Raw genomic sequence first — 18272 nt, 5'->3', positions numbered from 1 at the left:
CGATAATACGGGATTCTACGCTATATGACAGTTAGAGCATTCCACAAGACTGAGGCAGCACTCTAGAATCAGCCAACATTTGGAAACAACCCTGCTCTAGGCTGGAGTGTGAACTTCTGTTGGATTCCTCTGATAGTCTTATCACCGGGCATGAGCTATCATGGAACCGATGTTCCTCCTCATCGACCCCATCCACTGTTTCTCTGTGAGCCCTGGCCTTGGACTCATTTCTGATCCACTGATGCCTTTCTCTTATGTCCCTCATGTCGCCTCAATCCAAATGTCACGTGTTTGTTTGTCTTCAAATCAGTCACTCTCTCTTTCTACAGCTGTTATTCTCCTCTCGTTTTCAGATTGTTTTGAAGTCATTGGAGATAGGTCATAGGTTTAGCACACTCACAGCAGGGGAACACAAAGGCAATGTTTGTTTTGTCAGTTACTATTGTATAACTCTCTCTTCTTTCTCTTTGTGAGCGTCTGTACTTCTGTATCTGACAGATAGCTGGCCTTATTGAGAGGCAGATATCAACCATGCAGAGGCCCATCTCTAGCCCCCCTCTGTGAGGGACAAAGCCCTGTGGTCATGCCTTAGACAGACCTGCTGTGGGGTAGGGGGGTGGGGGGAGCGGCCATAGAGATACCAAGGGGCGGCAGGTAGCTTAGTGGGTAAGAGCGTTGTGCCAGTAACCGGAAGGTCGCTGGTTCTAATCCCCGAGCCGACTAGGTGAAAAATCTGTCGATGTGCCCTTAAGCAAGGCACTTAACCCTAATTGCTCCTGTAAGTCGCTCTGGATAAGAGCGTCTGCTAAATGACTCAAAATGTAAATGTAAATACCATACTGTATCTGTGTTCTTATTCCCTTTCTATGGCAGCAGCAGCCAGGTCTAAAGGCCGACCTGCAGACCGTATGTTAGATTCAGTCTTTTGCGATTATCACACGTCACACTGTGTGATGTTACCAAATCAACCTGGCCAGATTGTACAATTTGCTTCAGTTCTGTTGTCACATTCTGCTATTGGCTACATCAGCAGACATAGGCTACGTCAACTGCAGCGGTGTATTTGATCCGCGCATGTGCCAGCACTGTGAGTGTAGTGAGTTCAGAAAAACTGAAAATATGTATTTTAGAAATAGTTTTCACATACAAACTCAGAATCAACTGCCCGCATTTGAAAAAGAGACCTAGGTCACACTATGTAGCCATGAAGTGCTTTGAAAGGCTGGTCATGGCTCACATCAACACCATTATCCCAGAAACCCTAGACCCACTCTAATTTGCATACCGCCCCAACAGATCCACAGATTATGCAATCTCTATTGCACTCCATACTGCCCTTTCCCACCTGGACAAAAGGAACACCTACGTGAGAATGCTATTCATTGACTACAGCTCAGCGTTCAACACCATAGTGCCCTCAAAGCTCATCACTAAGCTAAGGACCCTGGGACTAAACACCTCCCTCTGCAACTGGATCCTGCACTTCCTGACGGGCCGCCCCCAGGTGGTAAGGGTAGGTAACAACACATCTGCCACGCTGATCCTCAACACGGGGGCCCCTCAGGGGTGCGTGCTCAGTCCCCTCCTGTACTCCCTGTTCACCCATGACTGCATGGCCAAGCACGACTCCAACACCATCATTAAGTTTGCCGATGACACAACAGTGGTAGGCCTGATCACCGACAACAATGAGACAGCCTATAAGGAGGAGGTCAGAGACCTGGCCGTGTGATGCCAGGATAACAACCTCTCCCTCAACGTGATCAAGACAAAGGAGATGATTGTGGACTACAGGAAAAGGAGGACAGAGCACACCCCCATTCTTATCAACTGGGCTGTAGTGGAGCAGGTTGAGAGCTTCAAGTTCCTTGGTGTCCACATCACCAACAAACTATCATGGTCCAAACACACTAAGACAGTCGTGAAGAGGGCACGACAAAGGATATTCCCCTCAGGAGACTGAAAAGATTTGGCATGGGTCCTCAGATCCACAAAAAGTTCTACAGCTGCACCATCGAGAGCATCCTGACTGGTTGCATTACCGCCTGGTATGGCAACTGCTCGGCCTCCGACCGCAAGGCACTACAGAGGGTAGTGCGTACGGCCCAGTACATAACTGGGGCCAAGCTTCCTGCCATCCAGGACCTCTATACCAGGTGGTGTCAGAGGAAGGCTCTCTGCTACCGCACGGCAAGCGGTACCAGAGCGCCAAGTCTAGGTCCAAAAGGCTTCTTAACAGCTTCTACCCCCAAGCCATAAGACTCCTGAACAGCTAATCAAATTGCTACCCAGACTATTTGCATTGTCCCCCCCACCCCACCCCCTCTTTTACGCTGCTGCTACTCTCTGTTTATTATCTATGCATAGTCACTTTACCTTTACCTACATGTACATATTACCTTAATTACCTCGACTAACCTGTGCCCCCGCACATTGACTCTGTACCGGTACCCCCTGTATATAGCCTCACTACTGTTCTATTTTTTACTTATCTATTTTTTACTCAACACTTATTTTTCTTAAAACTGCATTGTTGGTTAAGGGCTTGTAAGTAAGCATTTCACTGTACCTGTTGTATTCGGCGCATGTGACAAATACAATTTGATTTGATTTGACTATGTCTTCCCTATTAAAATAAAGGTTAAAAAAAACAATAATAATAATAATAATAATAATTGGCTTCCCCAAAATAACATGGTCGCTGTGGTAGAACGTTTATTTTGATTGCCGATTTTGTGCATCATGTAAACAGGATTACCAGTGAAATGTTTATTCTTGCAAAGCATGTAAACATTTAAATCAAACTATTATATTAACCTGAGTATTCACAATAATTGTATTATTATGTGCTTACTCAAGTGCCGGCCTTTTCCCTATTGGTCAGTCACCGGGATTGGCTTGTAACACCAGCCACACTACACGATAAAGGCTAAACATTTCTGACACTGCCAGAACTTTGTCGGAGCCTACGACTCACGTAGTGGTACTTAAATCGGCAGACCTAGACCCTGTCACACTGAACGAGCCAAGACGTCCAACAATCGTTTACGACCTAAGAATTTGCCCATGACGTGGAAATGTTGTCTGAGACGGCAAAATCGTGGCATAATACGCCTAAAATCGTACAGTCTGTGGGGGGCTTAAGATGATGAGACGTCCCATGTGATACACCCCCTCCTGCAGGGACCAGGTGCACCTTGCTGCTGCCGCCCAATCACTCCTCCATCATCATCATCACACTTCACTTCCCAGGCTGCTCTCACACATGGCTCAGTGCACTAAGGCAGGCCTGGGGGGCACTCCCCGGAGAACACCAGCCACAACTGTTACCGCACTGCCTGGTACTGGTACCCCCCTCCCAGCCTGCTGCCTGTTGCTGCTGCCGCCTAACAGAGCAACATGTTTACTCACCCAACCCCAGGAGATAGATACCTGCATTATTTAAAAAACTATTATTTATTCCAATGTATGTCCCCCTCTCCTCTCCCCATCCCCCCTCGCTCTTTTGGCTTTTCTTTTATCATTCTATCCTCTGTTTTCTTTTCTGTCATCCCTGCGGCTTTGAAAATGACAGGGAGCCTTGAGCTGTTGTTGAGAGTGAGAACAACAGACAGAGGATGTGAGGGTGAAACGATAACAGGAAGATACCAAACATATCCCATCCAGGATGAGGTCAGATGACAATAGGAGCCTAAACTAGCTATTTTGGACCTAAATGTCTAACAAGACAGTCTGTATTTAAGATTTTAGAGGAATGTGTTTGTTGTGTAATGTGCAATGTGTCTCAAAACAGTCTTACCTTTCCTAGAGGTTTGGAGGAGTCCCAGCTCCTCTTCTCTATGGAGGGGGGTATCTGGTAGATGTCCTGAGTCTGGTTCAGTGAGGGGGGAACCTGGTAGATATCCTGCCCAGGACCAGGCCCTCCTGCTGAGGGAGGCACCTGGTAGAAGCCCTGGACAGGAGCTGGCCCCATGGAGGGAGGCACCTGATAGATGTCCTGAACAGGAGCGTGGTACTGCTTCTGCGAGAGCATGGGGGCCTTGGGTGGGGCTTGGGGGCCCATGGGTATCTGGTACAGGCTTGAAGGGGAAGGCTTGCCATGGTTGGGGGGCATCATGTAGATGCTGTCAGGTAGGGCGGGGACAGGGCCGGGGTTGCAGAAGGCAGGGTGCATGGCTGTGTACTGGGAGGAGGGGGAGGGCTTGCTGTAGGCACTCTGCAGGGGGAAGGCCAGCTGGGTCGGGCTCTGGGTGTGGGCAGGGCCAGCTTGGGAGGACTGGGGGAGTGGAGACTGCTGCTGCCCAGCCTTGTCGTACATGCCCACCAGGATCTTGAGGCGGTTGCCGGGGACGATGCCCTGGCGTCCATGCAGAGAGCAGAGCCACCAGCCATCCAGACCCTGGGTGTCCCGCTCCAGTACCGTCATGATGTCACCCTTCCGGAAGGACAGCTCGTCTGGGGACTCGGCCACATTGTCGTACAGGGCCTTGGCCAGAACGTTCTGCAGAAGAAAGGAGAGAGAGGGTTAGTTCATTATTCCTTTACATTTTACAGACAATCTGTGTTGTCTTTAATTGATTAGGTATCCAGAGTTTGTTGAACCAAGTTCCAGATGTTATATTCTGTTGTAGTACCCATCAGTGAAAAAGAACACTTGCTTCCATAATGTTAGACTGTCAAATGCCCTAGTGCCAGGGCAGGCTGACTCCATATACCAGACTCAAGACCTTCCAGGACAGTTAAATAACTATAAAACACAGCTGACACTTAACAGCACACAACACAGGCTCCATCTGCCTGCCCAGAGCAAACACAGCCACCCACTCACTATGGGACGCTTTGAAACTAAACCAATATTTGGAGTGCTCCCCTGACCAGTACCTCCTCCTCTCCCTCCCCTGGCACTAGTACAGAGTGGTAAGACAAGCCTGGCATGGGGCCAGATCTCTCTCTCTCACACACACATACACACACACGGCTCCTCCAAGTGGCCCCCTTCACTAGACCACAGGTCACTCCATCACTCTGCCCAAGCTAAATTAACTATGTCTGATTGGTTAATTGTGAGGCACCTCCACTTCCTGATGTATTGCCTGGCTTCCCGTTGTCCACCTTAGTCCCTATGTGTGTTTATTAAGAGAGGAAGAGAGAGTGAGAGTCAATGTTGCCTTAATCAGAGGGGCCTCTCATTCCTCGCCACTATTTATCTGTCTATTCAGCACCCAGGCCTCTATCCAAGAGTAATGCCACACAGGACACAGGGCACAGGGCTGATAATTTACGACTCAGAGCGCTACATCTCTGTCTCCCACCCTCCTGCCCATGGCTATCTCCCTCCCCAGCCCAGATGGACTATCACTGGGATGAGGATGTTTGTGACCAGCCTGACAGGGTGTGGGGACAGGGTTCCAGGCAGTGGAGATAGTATCTGTCTGCTCACAGTGTGGTTATTAATATGGTCTCGACTTGTCAGGAAGCAGAGGTTCCCCCGTCTAAAACCCATTATAACACATCCTGACCTGACTATCCCCTCTCTCAGTCGTTCTCTCTATTACAGATACACACACACATACACACACCATAAATAAACAATCAATATTTCCATTATTCTTTGAACTGCCTGAATCCCAGCCAGGTAAGAAATGTACCACCCCCATCACGGCCAGTAGCGGTGCGTGGGAAATATGGTTGGCGATGGTCTTGTAGCCCATTCCAGCCTTGTGTAGGTCTACAATCTTGTCCCTGACATCCTTGGAGAGCTCTTTGGTCTTGGCCATGGTGGAGAGTTTGGAATCTGAATGATTGATTGCTTCTGTGGACAGGTGTCTTTTATACAGGTAACAAACTGAGATTAGGAGCACTCCCTTTAAGAGTGTGCTCCTAATCTCAGCTCATTACCTGTATAAAAGACACCTGGGAGCCAGAAATCTTTCTGATTGAGAGGGGGTCAAATACTTATTTCCCTCATTAAAATGCAAATCAATTTATAACATTTTTGACATGCGTTTTTCTGGATTATTTTGTTGTTATTCTGTCTCTCACTGTTCAAATAAACCTACCATTAAAATTATAGACTGATCATTTCTTTGTCAGTGGGCAAACGTACAAAACCAGCAGGGGATCAAATACTTTTTTCCCTCACTGTACAATTGTTACATCACAAAACCGGAGAGCAACATCTGTCCGGTGAAGTCCACAAAGCAAATATTGCACCTAACAAACAGTTATGATCTGCAGCATGGTCAAGCAAGGTAATGTTTTCGACAGTTTACTAAACAACTACTGATTTAGAACCACGGAGTTACCGCAAGTCAGCACAAAGACAACAGGAGCACTGCCTCCGCTATTCCAGCACCATTTCAACTTAAACATTTAAACATAATCAAATCAACAAGGCTATATATGCTTATTTTAATACACTGAAAACAAACTTAAAGATACCAAAAACTAAAAATGTTGCTAAATATCATGTGGCTGTCCATGGTACTGATTTATGTATGTGTGTGTGTGTGTGTGTGTTTGCGTGCGCAAGTAAAAATAAAGTTGACACCCTACTTGTAGACTAATTGAACACCAATGGCATCCTCCTCTCTTTCATGTTGGTAAAACGATCTATGGTTCTGTCATACAGTACACTTTTAGTTTTAGTTTTTAACCCTAACTTCCTAAGCTACAGGACTATTTTGCTAGCACAGACTGGAATATTTTCCGGGATTCTTCCGATGGCATTGACGAGTACACCACATCAGTCACTGGCTTCATCAATAAGTGCATTGATGATGTCGTCCCCACAGTGATCGTATGTACATACCCCAACCAGATGCCATGGATTACAGGCAACATCTGCACTGAGCTAAAGGGTAGAGCTACCGCTTTCAAGGAGCGGGACTCTAACCCGGACACTTATAGAAATCCCGCTATGCCCTCTGACGAACCATCAAACAGGCGAAGCGTCAATACAGGACTAAGATTGAATCGTACTACACCGGCTCTGACGCTCGTCGGATGTGGCAGGGCTTGCAAACTAATACAGACTACAAAGGGAAGCACATCCGCGAGCTGCCCAGTGACACGAGCCTACCAGACAAGCTAAATTACTTCTATGCTCGCTTCGAGGCAAGCAACACTGAAGCATGCATGAGAGCATCAGCTGTTCCGGACGACTGTGTGATCACGCGCTCCGTAGCCGATGTGAGTAAGACCTTTAAACAGTTCAACATTCACAAGGCCGCAGGGCTAGACGGATTACCAGGACGTGTACTCCAAGCATGCGCTGACCAACTTGCAAGTGTCTTCACTGACATTTCCAACCTGTACCTGACTGAGTCTGTAATACATGTTTCAAGCAGACCACCATAGTCCCTGTGTCCAAGAACACTAAAGTAACCTGCGTAAATGACTACAGACCCGTAGCACTCATGTCTGTAGCCATTAAGTGCTTTGAAACGCTGGTCATGGCTCACATCAACACCATTATCCCAGAAACCCTAGACCCACTCCAATTTGCATACCGCCCCAACAGATCCACAGATGATGCAATCTCTATTACACTCCACACTGCCCTTTCCCACCTGGACAAAAGGAACACCTACGTGAGAATGATATTCATTGACTACAGCTCAGCGTTCAACACCATAGTGCCCTCAAAGCTCATCACTAAGCTGACCCTGGGACTAAACACCTCCCTCTGCAACTGGATCCTGCACTTCCTGATGGGCCGCCCCCAGGTGGTAAGGGTAGGTAACAACACATCTGCTACGCTGATACTCAACACGGGGGCCCCTCAGGGGTGCGTGCTCAGTCCCCTCTTGTACTCCCTGTTCACCCATGACTGCATGGCCAGGCACGACTCCAACACCATCATTAAGTTTGCCGACGACACAACAGTGGTAGGCCTGATCACCGACAACGATGAGACAGCCTATAGGGAGGAGGTCAGAGACCTGGCCAGGATAACAACATCTCCCTCAATGTGATTAAGAAAAAGGAGATGATTGTGGACTACAGGAAAAGGAGGACCGAGCACACCCCCATTCTCATCGACGGGGCTGTAGTGGAGCAGGTTGAGAGCTTCAAGTTCCTTGGTGTCCACATCACCAACAAACTATCATGGTCCAATCACACCAAGACAGCCGTGAAGAGGGCACGACAAAGCCTATTCCCCCTCAGGAGACTGAAAAGATTTGGCATGGGTCCTCAGATCCTCAAAAAATTATACAGCTGCACCATCGAGAGCATCCTGACTGGTTGCATCACTGCCTGGTATGGCAGCTGCTCGGCCTCCGACCGCAAGGCACTACAGAGGGTAGTGCGTACGGCCCAGTACATCACTGGGGCCAAGCTTCCTGCCATCCCGGACCTCTATACCAGGCGGTGTCAGAGGAAGGCCCTAAAAATTGTCAAAGAAACCAGCCACCCTAATCATAGACTGTTCTCTCTGCTACCGCACGGCAAGCGGTACCGGAGCACCAAGTCTAGGTCCAAAATGCTTCTTAACAGCTTCTACCACCAAGCCATAAGACTCCTGAACAGCTAATCAAATGGCTACCCGTACTATTTGCATTGTCGTCGCCATTGTTCTACTGCCAGATAGAGCCAATTAGAACAGACCCTGGGTTGCCTACTCTCTGTGTGCCGGATATGGGCAATTAGGGCAATTATAGACGTGCAATTATTGTGCTATTACAAGACCCAGACAGTAATGGCAATGTTAATGTACGTTCAGATATTCCCTATATGTAGTCAGTGTAAGGAATCAGAATTTTCCCAGTGCTGAGTGAGGGTTGCTGTGCTGTGATGCATCTCTGTCTGCGTCATGTGTATTCAGGGATTGACTCAGAGCGTATTGGGGTGGTGATGAATGCAGTGCTGTGTGTTGGTCTAGTGGAGGGACAGTCAGGGCCTATCTCCCAGACACAGCCCTCTGATGAATAGCCTGCTTGTCCTGGGAGAGGGACAGCTACTCTGCGTCCCGACCCGTCAGGGCTGAGGAGGCTCTGGACGCACACAGCCACACACACACAGCCTCCCACTATAGCGCCTGAGTGGCGCTCTGGTGGCCAGCAGCTGTCTGCGATTTCACCATGCAGGCCCAACACACACCGACCAGGCAGGGGCTGACCAGACACATAGGCTCTCACACACACACACACACACACACACACACACACACACACACACACACACACACACACACACACACACACACACACACACACACACACACACACACACACACACACACACACACAGACTAGTGAAATAATGAGGGGCCCTCAGACTAGTAGAAAGATTTCATTATACTATGTGAGTCTTACTCACAGCAACAGCTTGGCTGAAGCAGAGCTTAAGTCTTCAGTCTCACTCAACGTGGACAGATAAATGGCTTTTAGTAATCCTTACCTTCAAAAAAGCCACGTGACATTTAATTGGTCTTTGTGAGGACGTTTGGTATCAATTACCAGAGGTTTCTATAGGATGAGAGTCAGAAGTATAAATTCTTCAATATGCTTAAGTGACAATGTGGTAGTGATGCGTCCAGCATGGTGCCTCATATTGCCTACTCTTCTATTTTCTATTTTATCTTTACTCTCCCTTTCTCCTACTGGCTTTCTCTCTTTATCTATTCCATCCATCTCTCCCTTCAGAAAAAAAGAGCAAAGAAAGAGATTCCTTTGACCATGCTTTTGTCTGCTCTCTGTCATAAGTTAATTTCCTGTTGGAGGGAGGGAGTGGGCAGAGAGAACTGATGACATCACAATATTTGAACTTTGCCTTCATTAGCTGAAAGCCTGCCTGCCAACTCTCAGTATAAGTCACCCACAAATCTCTCCCTGTTTTTCTCCGTCTGGCCACAGAAACAGGAAGTGCTTAGAGAATGATTCACGTGCCGTTCTGATTGGTTATGAGTCAATAACTAGATGACTACTAGTCTCTCTCCCTAGTCTAAATAGCATATTCGATGGATATACACACCTCCCTAGACACACCCAGCTGAGGGTGAAGAGAAATCACTATGTCTAGAAACTATAAGTAAACTCTAATGTGAGTCTGGTTGATCATTAAAGCTGCAATATGTAACTTTTTGGTTGAACCGACCAAATTCACTTAGAAATGTGAGTTATAGATCTGTCATTCTCATTGAAAGCAAGTCTAAATAGCTGTAGATCTGTTCTATGTGCGCTATTTACATTTACATTTTAGTCATTTAGCAGATGCTCTTATTCAGAGCGACTTACAGTTAGTGAGTGCATACATTTTTCATACTGGCCCCCCATGGGAATCAACCCACAACCCTGGCGTTGCAAGCGCCATGCTCTACCAACTGAGCTACAGGAGGCCTATGCTTCATGTACTTAAGTTTTGTTTTTGCATCTTTTACTTTCGGTTTTGTACACCAACTTCAAAACAGTTGAAAATACAATATTTTTGGTTATGGAAAATATATTTAACAGCGGTTTAGATGGCACAATGATTCTCTACACTATACTTGCTTGTTTTGTCATTAAAACTGAAATTAGGCAAACTATTAGAATTTTAGCAACCAGGAAATGGCAGAGCGATTTCTGCAAAGTGCACCTTTAACCTCTAAGATTACAGATTACTACTTGGATGCCAGGTCACAATTAGTTTCTAGTCTGCCAACCTCCAGCTCTCTAGTCAAAAGAGCAAGTGCTAGGGCCTCCCGAGTGGCGCAGCGGTCTAAGGCACTGCATCGCAGTGCTTGAGGCATCATTACAGCCCCGGGTTCGATACATGCTGTGTCACAGCCGGCCGTGACCGGGAGACCCATGAGGCGGCGCAAAATAGTCCGGGTTAGGGGAGGGTTTGGCCGGCAGGGATTTCCTTGTCTCATCGCGCTCTAGGGACTCCTTGTGGTGGGCCGGGTGCTTGCAAGCTGACTTCAGTCGCCAGCTGTATGGTGTTTCCTCCGACACATTGGTGCGGCTGGCTTCCGGGTTACGCGAGCTTGGCAAGGTTGTGTTTCAGAGGACTCATGGCTCTCGACCTTCGCCTCTCCTGAGTCCGTACGGGAGTTGCAGCAATGGGACAAGACTGTAAGTACCAATTGGATATCACATAAATGGGGAGAAAAAGTACTAATACAAATTTAAAAAATATCAAGTGCTCATTTGAATCTGTTGTTCCAACAATGTTGTTCAGGTGGCCATACTAACCTACTGGCTCTGTGCTGTGCCCTATTTCCTTTGTTTGGGGTAGAAACCTGACAATGGCCACAGTGAGCCACTGGGGTCCAGCAGTTTTCTAAACTCTGCATAGCTCAGTCACTATGCTAAGACTTCACCATGGTGATCATTACCATGGTAATGGCAGGTCAAAGCCTTCACCCATGCCCCTACAGCTGGGAGCAAACAAAGACTGACGGCAAACTTTATTATCACTCAACAGAAGAAAGAGTGGAGAAGAAAGAGGTGAAACGAGAGAGAGAGGAGAAGAAAAGGATCTTCATCATCCAGAGGCCTAAAAGTTAATTGGTTTTCATTTAAAAGGGTCACGGGCAAAAGGGGAGCTTATACATACACACCTAACAGCCAGCTAAAGAAGCTATGGAAAAAGCTGGGCAAAGAGTGATGGTGGAAAGGAAAGGGAGAGAGATCCACAGGAAGAGAAGGAGAGGAAAGAGAGGTGCAGTGGGTCTGGGAGAGGGAAGGAAAGGGCTGCGGTGCTCATTCAGACAGCCACTGAGCAGGAAGTAATGTGGCAGCTGGTTGAGCGCACTCAGTGCAGACAGGTCAGTGAAGGGGAAGGCAGTGTGTGTGTCTGTGTGTGTGTGTGTGTGTGTGTGAGAGAGAGAGAGAGAGAGAGAGAGAGAGAGAGAGAGAGAGAGAGAGAGAGAGAGAGAGAGAGAGAGAGAGGGGAGAGCAGGGTGGCCTTTCTCTTTTGCCTCTACGTGACCCCGTGGGACAAACATTGGTTAAGTCACAGGAGTGTGTGTGTGTTTTGTACGCGACTGTATATTTGTCCCACGGACACAGGACCTCGGGGACAGAGACACAACATTTTATGAACCCCCCTCTCTCTCCTGAATTCACAAAGCATGACAGCAATAAGTCATCTCTTTTGCAAACAATACTCTTCCCTTTCTCCTTTGTGCTGTTTCTCCCCAATATAACCCCCACCCTTTTAAACAAACACCCCCTCAGTCATCAAAAGTTTTTATTCGTTTAAAACAGATGGACAGCGCAGACAAAACAAGGCTGTCTCTGCTGCTTAAATCACATTAGCCACCTGAGCCTGGCCAAACAATCCCACTGGGTTACAAAAGGTAACCTTTTAGTTGATCTGTTTGAGGGTAGACTTCTGGGAAGTCACTGCCTTCCCCTGGGGCTAAGTAGCATGCTAGCACATAGCCCATGACTCTTCAAATGCCCACAGCAACATAGCAGCAGTACACAGACTGCAATTACAGCAAAGCCTTGGCTAGGCCTGTGTGTAAGCCAGCGGTATAAGACATACTCACTGATAGGAAGAGGGATCAGACATACTCCCTGTCTGTCTGTCGTCATGCAGAAAAACAGAGCTGTAGTGAGTGAATGGAGAGATGTGACTGAGTCATTCCGATGGGGATCTAGTTTTGGCCTTTATAAGCTGACAGACACTGCTGTGACACACACACAGACACACTGTGCTGCTGCTGCTGAGGTATTTGGGCAATTCCACGCCAGCGGGAGCGGAAAATATTTTTGGTATCTCAGATTGTTCTGGCAATTCTCACATAGAAACTTCATTGGGAAGAAGGATATTTGAAATACTTTTTACATTTGTATCACAAAACATTTTTGAGAAAATCATGATGAAATTCGCCATTTTAGGCCCTTTTTAGATCTATACAAGCCTCCTGTAAGACCCTATGATCTGTGAACCGTACATGATACAGACAACATCTTGGTGTCATTATACTCCTTATAGTGTTCTCTCAAATATGGAGTATGTCTTGAAATAAAAATTGTCACATTCATTTATTCAACATAAAAAATATTAATATTAATATCTCAAAACTATATAACAATATACTCTTCAAACACGTCACATTTCCAGAGTGGGCTCTCTGGTACTTTTAATGATATGACCCATTAGATACATAGAAATTGACATTATAGGTCATTAACAAATCACAGCCCTACTTTAGGATTGCACATTCAGCAAGTCGCCAGCAGTGGGATTTCCCTTTGAATCCATTTTCCCATTCACTGTGTTGGTGGTGCTCATAAAATATACCATACCTTCAGAATTAGCAGAGAGCCCACTGTGGAAATTGTGTGTACTTGTAGAGTATATTGTTTTAAACAATATGTCTTAAAATGAACAAAATCAAAAAAGGGTAGTTTTGAGATATTAATATTTGTGTTGTTGAATTAATAAATGTGTAAAATTCTAGACATACTTCATATTTTAGAGCACACTATAAGGAGTATAATGACACCAATATGTTGTCTGTATCACGTTGTCACGCCCTGACTCAGGGGACGCTTATATGTTGAGTCAGGGTGTGTATATTCCTTGTTGTGCTTTTCTATGTTGTCGGTGTGGTTCCCAATCAGAGGCAGCTGTAGCTCGTTGTCTCTGATTGGGGACCATACTTAGGCAGCCTATTGGCACTGTCTAGTTGTGGGATCTTGTTCCTTATAAGGTATGTTGTGTGTTCTACCTTGGACTTCACGTTTCGTTTCCTTTGTTGTTTTGTCGTGTGTTTAATAATTAAAATAAACATGTACGCATATCATGCTGCGCCTTGGTCTGACCCGTCATTCAACGAACGTGACAGAAGATCCCACCAAACACGGACCAAGCAGCGTGCCCAGGAGCAGCAGACACCCTGAAAGGGATGAGGGAGAAGGAGGTGAGATTAGCCGATAGCGGACCCTGGGCGATGGAGGAAGCCCAGGCAGGAGAGGTGAAACGGAGACCCGAGAGGCAACCCCAATAAAAAAAAATTGGGGGGGGGGGGGGGGGGGGCGGATCTGCAGGTTAGGAGAGGAGGCCTCCCGAGTGGCACAGTGGTCTAAGGCACTGCATCGCAGTGCTAGCTGTGCCACTAGAGATCCTGGTTCGTATCCAGGCTCTGTCGTTGCCGGCCGCGACCGGGAGACCCATGGGGCGGCGCACAATTAGCCCAGCGTCGTCCAGGGTAGGGGAGGGTTGTGGGTTCGATTTTTTTTTTTTTTTTTTTTTTTTTTTTTTTTTTTTTTTTTTTTTTTTTTTTTTTTTTTTTTTTTTTTTTTTTGCTGCGTTGTGAAGGGAACTCGACACGGACTTGAATTGTCTGTTTGGTGTGCTGACACACTCTTGGCAGTTTGTTGTGGCCAGGTGTTGATGCTAAGTTGTGTGTTAATAGATGCTAGCTTGCAGGTTGGCTACGGCGTCATAGCTAGGCTTCGTGGGTTGTTGTGGGTAGTTACTGTGTCTTGGCAGTGTCCTCGGCCGTGCCAGCTGTAGCACGAAGCTAGCTAGCTAGCCGTTCTTCAAACAGAGTCGACACAGTGGCCATTGCTAGCTACCCAACATGACCATTTGGCTGTACTGTAGTAGCTAACCACAATTTACTTGTCCTAGCTAGCCAACGTCTAATCATTGCTGCGTCATATAAGGAACTTGACACAGACACGAATGATCTGTTTAGTGTGATATCACAATATTGGTGGTTTGTTGTGACCAAGTGTTGGCGCTAAACGGTGTGTTATTGTTATTGGATGCTAGTCTGCTAGTTGGCTATGGAGTCATAGTTGGCTAGCTGAACAAAGTGGGTTGAGTCTACTCCTTTAAACATTGAACCGCTGTGGTTCACAACAATTCTGATTTCCAAAGGCGGAAGTTGGGAGAGTTTTTGTTCGGGTGGTTCAGTGAAACAATTTTAGTTTCCGAGCTAGAAGATTTGGTGAGGGAGGCCCTGCTCTCTCCACTCCCAGATGCTTAGCCCATTTCATTCCGATCTCCTCTGCATTTTTGTAGCCATTTGCTACAGCCTGTCAACTATGCCTCTGCCTATCCCTGTTCTCTCCTCTCTGCACAGGCTACACAAACGCACCACACCGCGTGGCTGCTGCCTCTCCAATTTGGTGGTCCCTGCACGCACCACCCACGTGGAGTTCCAGGTCGCAGGCAGCCTCTGGAACTGCCGTTCTGCTGCCAACAAAGCTGACTTCATCCCAGCCTATGCCAACCTCCAGTCCCTCGACTTCCTGGCGCTGACGGAAACATGGATCACCACTGAAAACACCGCTACTCCTACTGCTCTCTCCTCGTCTGACCATGTGTTCTCGCATACCCCGAGAGCATCTGGTCAGAGGGGTGGTGGTACAGGAATCCTCATCTCTCCCAAGTGGACATTCTCAATTTTTCCCCTAACCCATCTGTCTATCTCCTCATTTGAATTCCATGCTGTCACAGTCACTAGCCCATTTAAGCTTAATATCCTTGTCATCTATCGCCCTCCAGGTTCCCTTGGAGAGTTCATCAATGAGCTTGACGCCTTGATAAGTTCCTTCCCTGAGGATGGCTCACCCCTCACAGTTTTGGGGGATTTCAACCTCCCTATGTCCACATTTGACTCATTTCTCTCTGCCTCCTTCTTTCCACTCCTCTCCTCTTTTGACCTCACCCTCTCACCGTCCCCCCCTACTCACAAGGCAGGCAATACGCTTGACCTCATCTTCACTAGATGCTGCTCCTCTACTAATCTCACTGCAACTCCCCTCCAAGTCTCCGACCACTACTTTGTTTCCTTTTCTCTCTCACTCTCCTCCCACACTACTCACTCTGCCCCTACACAGATGGTAATGCGCCGCCGCAACCTTCGCTCTCTCTCTCCCACTACTCTCTCCTCTTCCATCCTATCATCTCTTCCCTCTGCTCAATCCTTCTCCCTCCAATCTCCTGATTCTGCCTCCTCAACCCTCCTCTCCTCCCTTTCTGCATCCTTTGACTCTCTGTGTCCCCTATCCTCACGGCCGGCTCGGTCCTCCCCTCCAGCTCCGTGGCTTGATGACTCATTGCGAGCTCACAGAACAGAGCTCCGGGCAGCGGAGCGGAAATGGAAGAAAACTAAATTCCCTGCCGACCTGGCATCTTTTCACTCCCTCCTCTCTACATTTTCTTCATCTGTTTCTGCTGCTAAGGCCACCTTCTACCACTCTAAATTCCAAGCATCTGCCTCTAACCCTAGGAAGCTCTTTGCCACATTTTCCTCCCTCCTGAATCCTCCCCCCCCCCTCCCCCCCTCCTCTCTCTCTGTGGATGACTTCGTCAACCACTTTGAAAAGAAGGTTGACGACATCCGATCCTTGTTTGTTAAGCCTAATGACACTGCTGGTCCTGCTCACACTGCCCTACCCTATGCTTTGACTTCTTTCTCCCCTCTCTCTCCAGATAAGATCCTGCGACTTGTGACTGCAGGCCGCCCAACAACCTGCCCGCTTGACCCCATCCCCTCCTCCCTTCTCCAGACCATCTCCGGTGACCTTCTCCCCTACCTCACCTCGCTGATCAACTCATCCTTGACCGCTGGCCATGTCCCTTCCGTCTTCAAGAGAGCGAGAGTTACTCCCCTTCTCAAAAAACCAACACTCGACCCCACTGATGTCAACAACTACAGACCAGTATCCCTTCTTTCTTTTCTTTCCAAAACTATTGAGCGTGCCGTCTTTAGCCAACTCTCTTGCTATCTCTCTCAGAATGACCTTCTTGATCCAAACCAATCAGGTTTCAGGACTGGTCATTCAACTGAGACTGCTCTTCTCTGTGTCACAGAGACTCTCCGCACTGCTAAAGCTAACTCTCTCTCCTCTGCTCTTGTCCTTCTAGATCTGTCTGCTGCCTTTGATACTGTGAACCATCAGATCCTCCTCTCCACCCTCTCCGAAATGGGCATCTCCGGCGCGGCTCACTCCTGGATTGCGTCCTACCTGACCGGTCGCTCCTACCAAGTGGCGTGGCGGGAAGCTGTCTCCGCACCACGTGCTCTCACCACTGGTGTCCCCCAGGGATCGGTTTTGGGCCCTCTCCTTTTCTCCCTATACACCAAGTCACTTGGCTCTGTCATATCCTCACATGGCCTTTCCTATCATTGCTACGCTGACGATACACAACTAATCTTCTCCTTTCCCCCTTCTGATCACCAGGTGGCGAATCGCATCTCTGCATGTCTGGCAGACATATCAGTATGGATGACGGATCACCACCTCAAGCTGAACCCTGGCAAGACGGAGCTGCTCTTCCTCCCCGGGAAGGACTGCCCGTTCCATGATCTCGCCATCACGGTAGACAACTCCGCTGTGTCCTCCTCCCAGAGTGCGAAGAGCCTAGGCGTGACCCTGGACAACACCCTGTCGTTCTCCGCCAACATCAAGGCGGTGACCCGCTCCTGCAGGTTCATGCTCTACAACATTCGGAGAGTGCGACCCTGCCTTACACAGGAAGCGGCGCAGGTCCTGGTCCAGGCACTTGTCATCTCCCGTCTGGACTACTGCAACTCGCTGTTGGCTGGGCTCCCTGCCTGTGCCATTAAACCCCTACAACTCATCCAGAATGCCGCAGCCCGTCTGGTGTTCAACCTTCCCAAGTTCTCTCACGTCACCCCCCTCCTCCGCACACTCCACTGGCTTCCAATTGAAGCTCGCATCCGCTACAAGACCATGGTGCTTGCCTTTGGAGCAGTGAGGGGAACGGCACCCCTGTACCTTCAGGCTCTGATCAGTCCCTACACCCAAACGAGGACATTGCGTTCATCCACCTCTGGCCTGCTGGCTCCCCTTCCTCTGCGGAAGCACAGCTCCCCCTCAGCCCAGTCAAAACTGTTCGCTGCTCTGGCACCCCAATGGTGGAACAAGCTCCCTCACGACGCCAGGACAGCGGAGTCACTCACCACCTTCCGGAGACATTTGAAACCCCACCTCTTTAAGGAATACCTGGGATAGGCTAAAGTATTCCTTCTAACCCCCCCCCCCCCCCCCCCCCAAATTGTAAAGTGGTTATCCCACTGGCTATAGGGTGAACGCACCAATTTGTGAGTCGCTCTGGCTAAGAGCGTCTGCTAAATGACGTTAATGTGCCCTTGAGCAAGGCACTTAACCCTAATTGCTCCTGTAAGTCGCTCTGGTTAAGAGCGTCTGCTAAATGACTAAAATGTAATGTAAAATGTATGAAAAATAATGTATGCACTCACTAACTGTAAGTCACTCTGGATAAGAGCGTCTGCTAAATGACTAAAATGTAAATGTAAAATGAGGCCACCATGTTACGGGGGCTATTGGTTC

General features: G+C 48.0%; 1 protein-coding gene across 2 annotated transcripts in view; it reads right to left on the bottom strand.

Annotated features, from left to right (window-relative positions):
- Positions 1–18272, bottom strand: part of LOC311137305 (breast cancer anti-estrogen resistance protein 1-like) — a 67777-nt gene that overhangs the window by 42283 nt on the left and 7222 nt on the right. The window contains exons 1-2 of one of the 2 annotated variants that reach the window (XM_084171729.1): positions 4635–4681; positions 3800–4501 (exon numbers count right to left, since the gene is read on the bottom strand). In XM_084171729.1, the coding sequence (XP_084027855.1) occupies positions 3800–4426 (627 nt within the window). In that variant the 5' untranslated portion in view covers positions 4427–4501; positions 4635–4681. Of the gene's footprint in view, positions 1–3799; positions 4502–4634; positions 4682–18272 lie in introns of those variants that run through there. The other variant, XM_084171728.1, reaches the window with a different exon arrangement.

Source organism: Coregonus lavaretus (genome assembly GCF_964263955.1).
Source record: "Coregonus lavaretus genome assembly, chromosome: 11".
In the NCBI taxonomy this organism is placed as follows: Eukaryota; Metazoa; Chordata; class Actinopteri; order Salmoniformes; family Salmonidae; genus Coregonus; species Coregonus lavaretus.
Note: the sequence above shows the minus strand (reverse complement) of the source record. Positions and strands in the feature narration are given on the sequence as shown.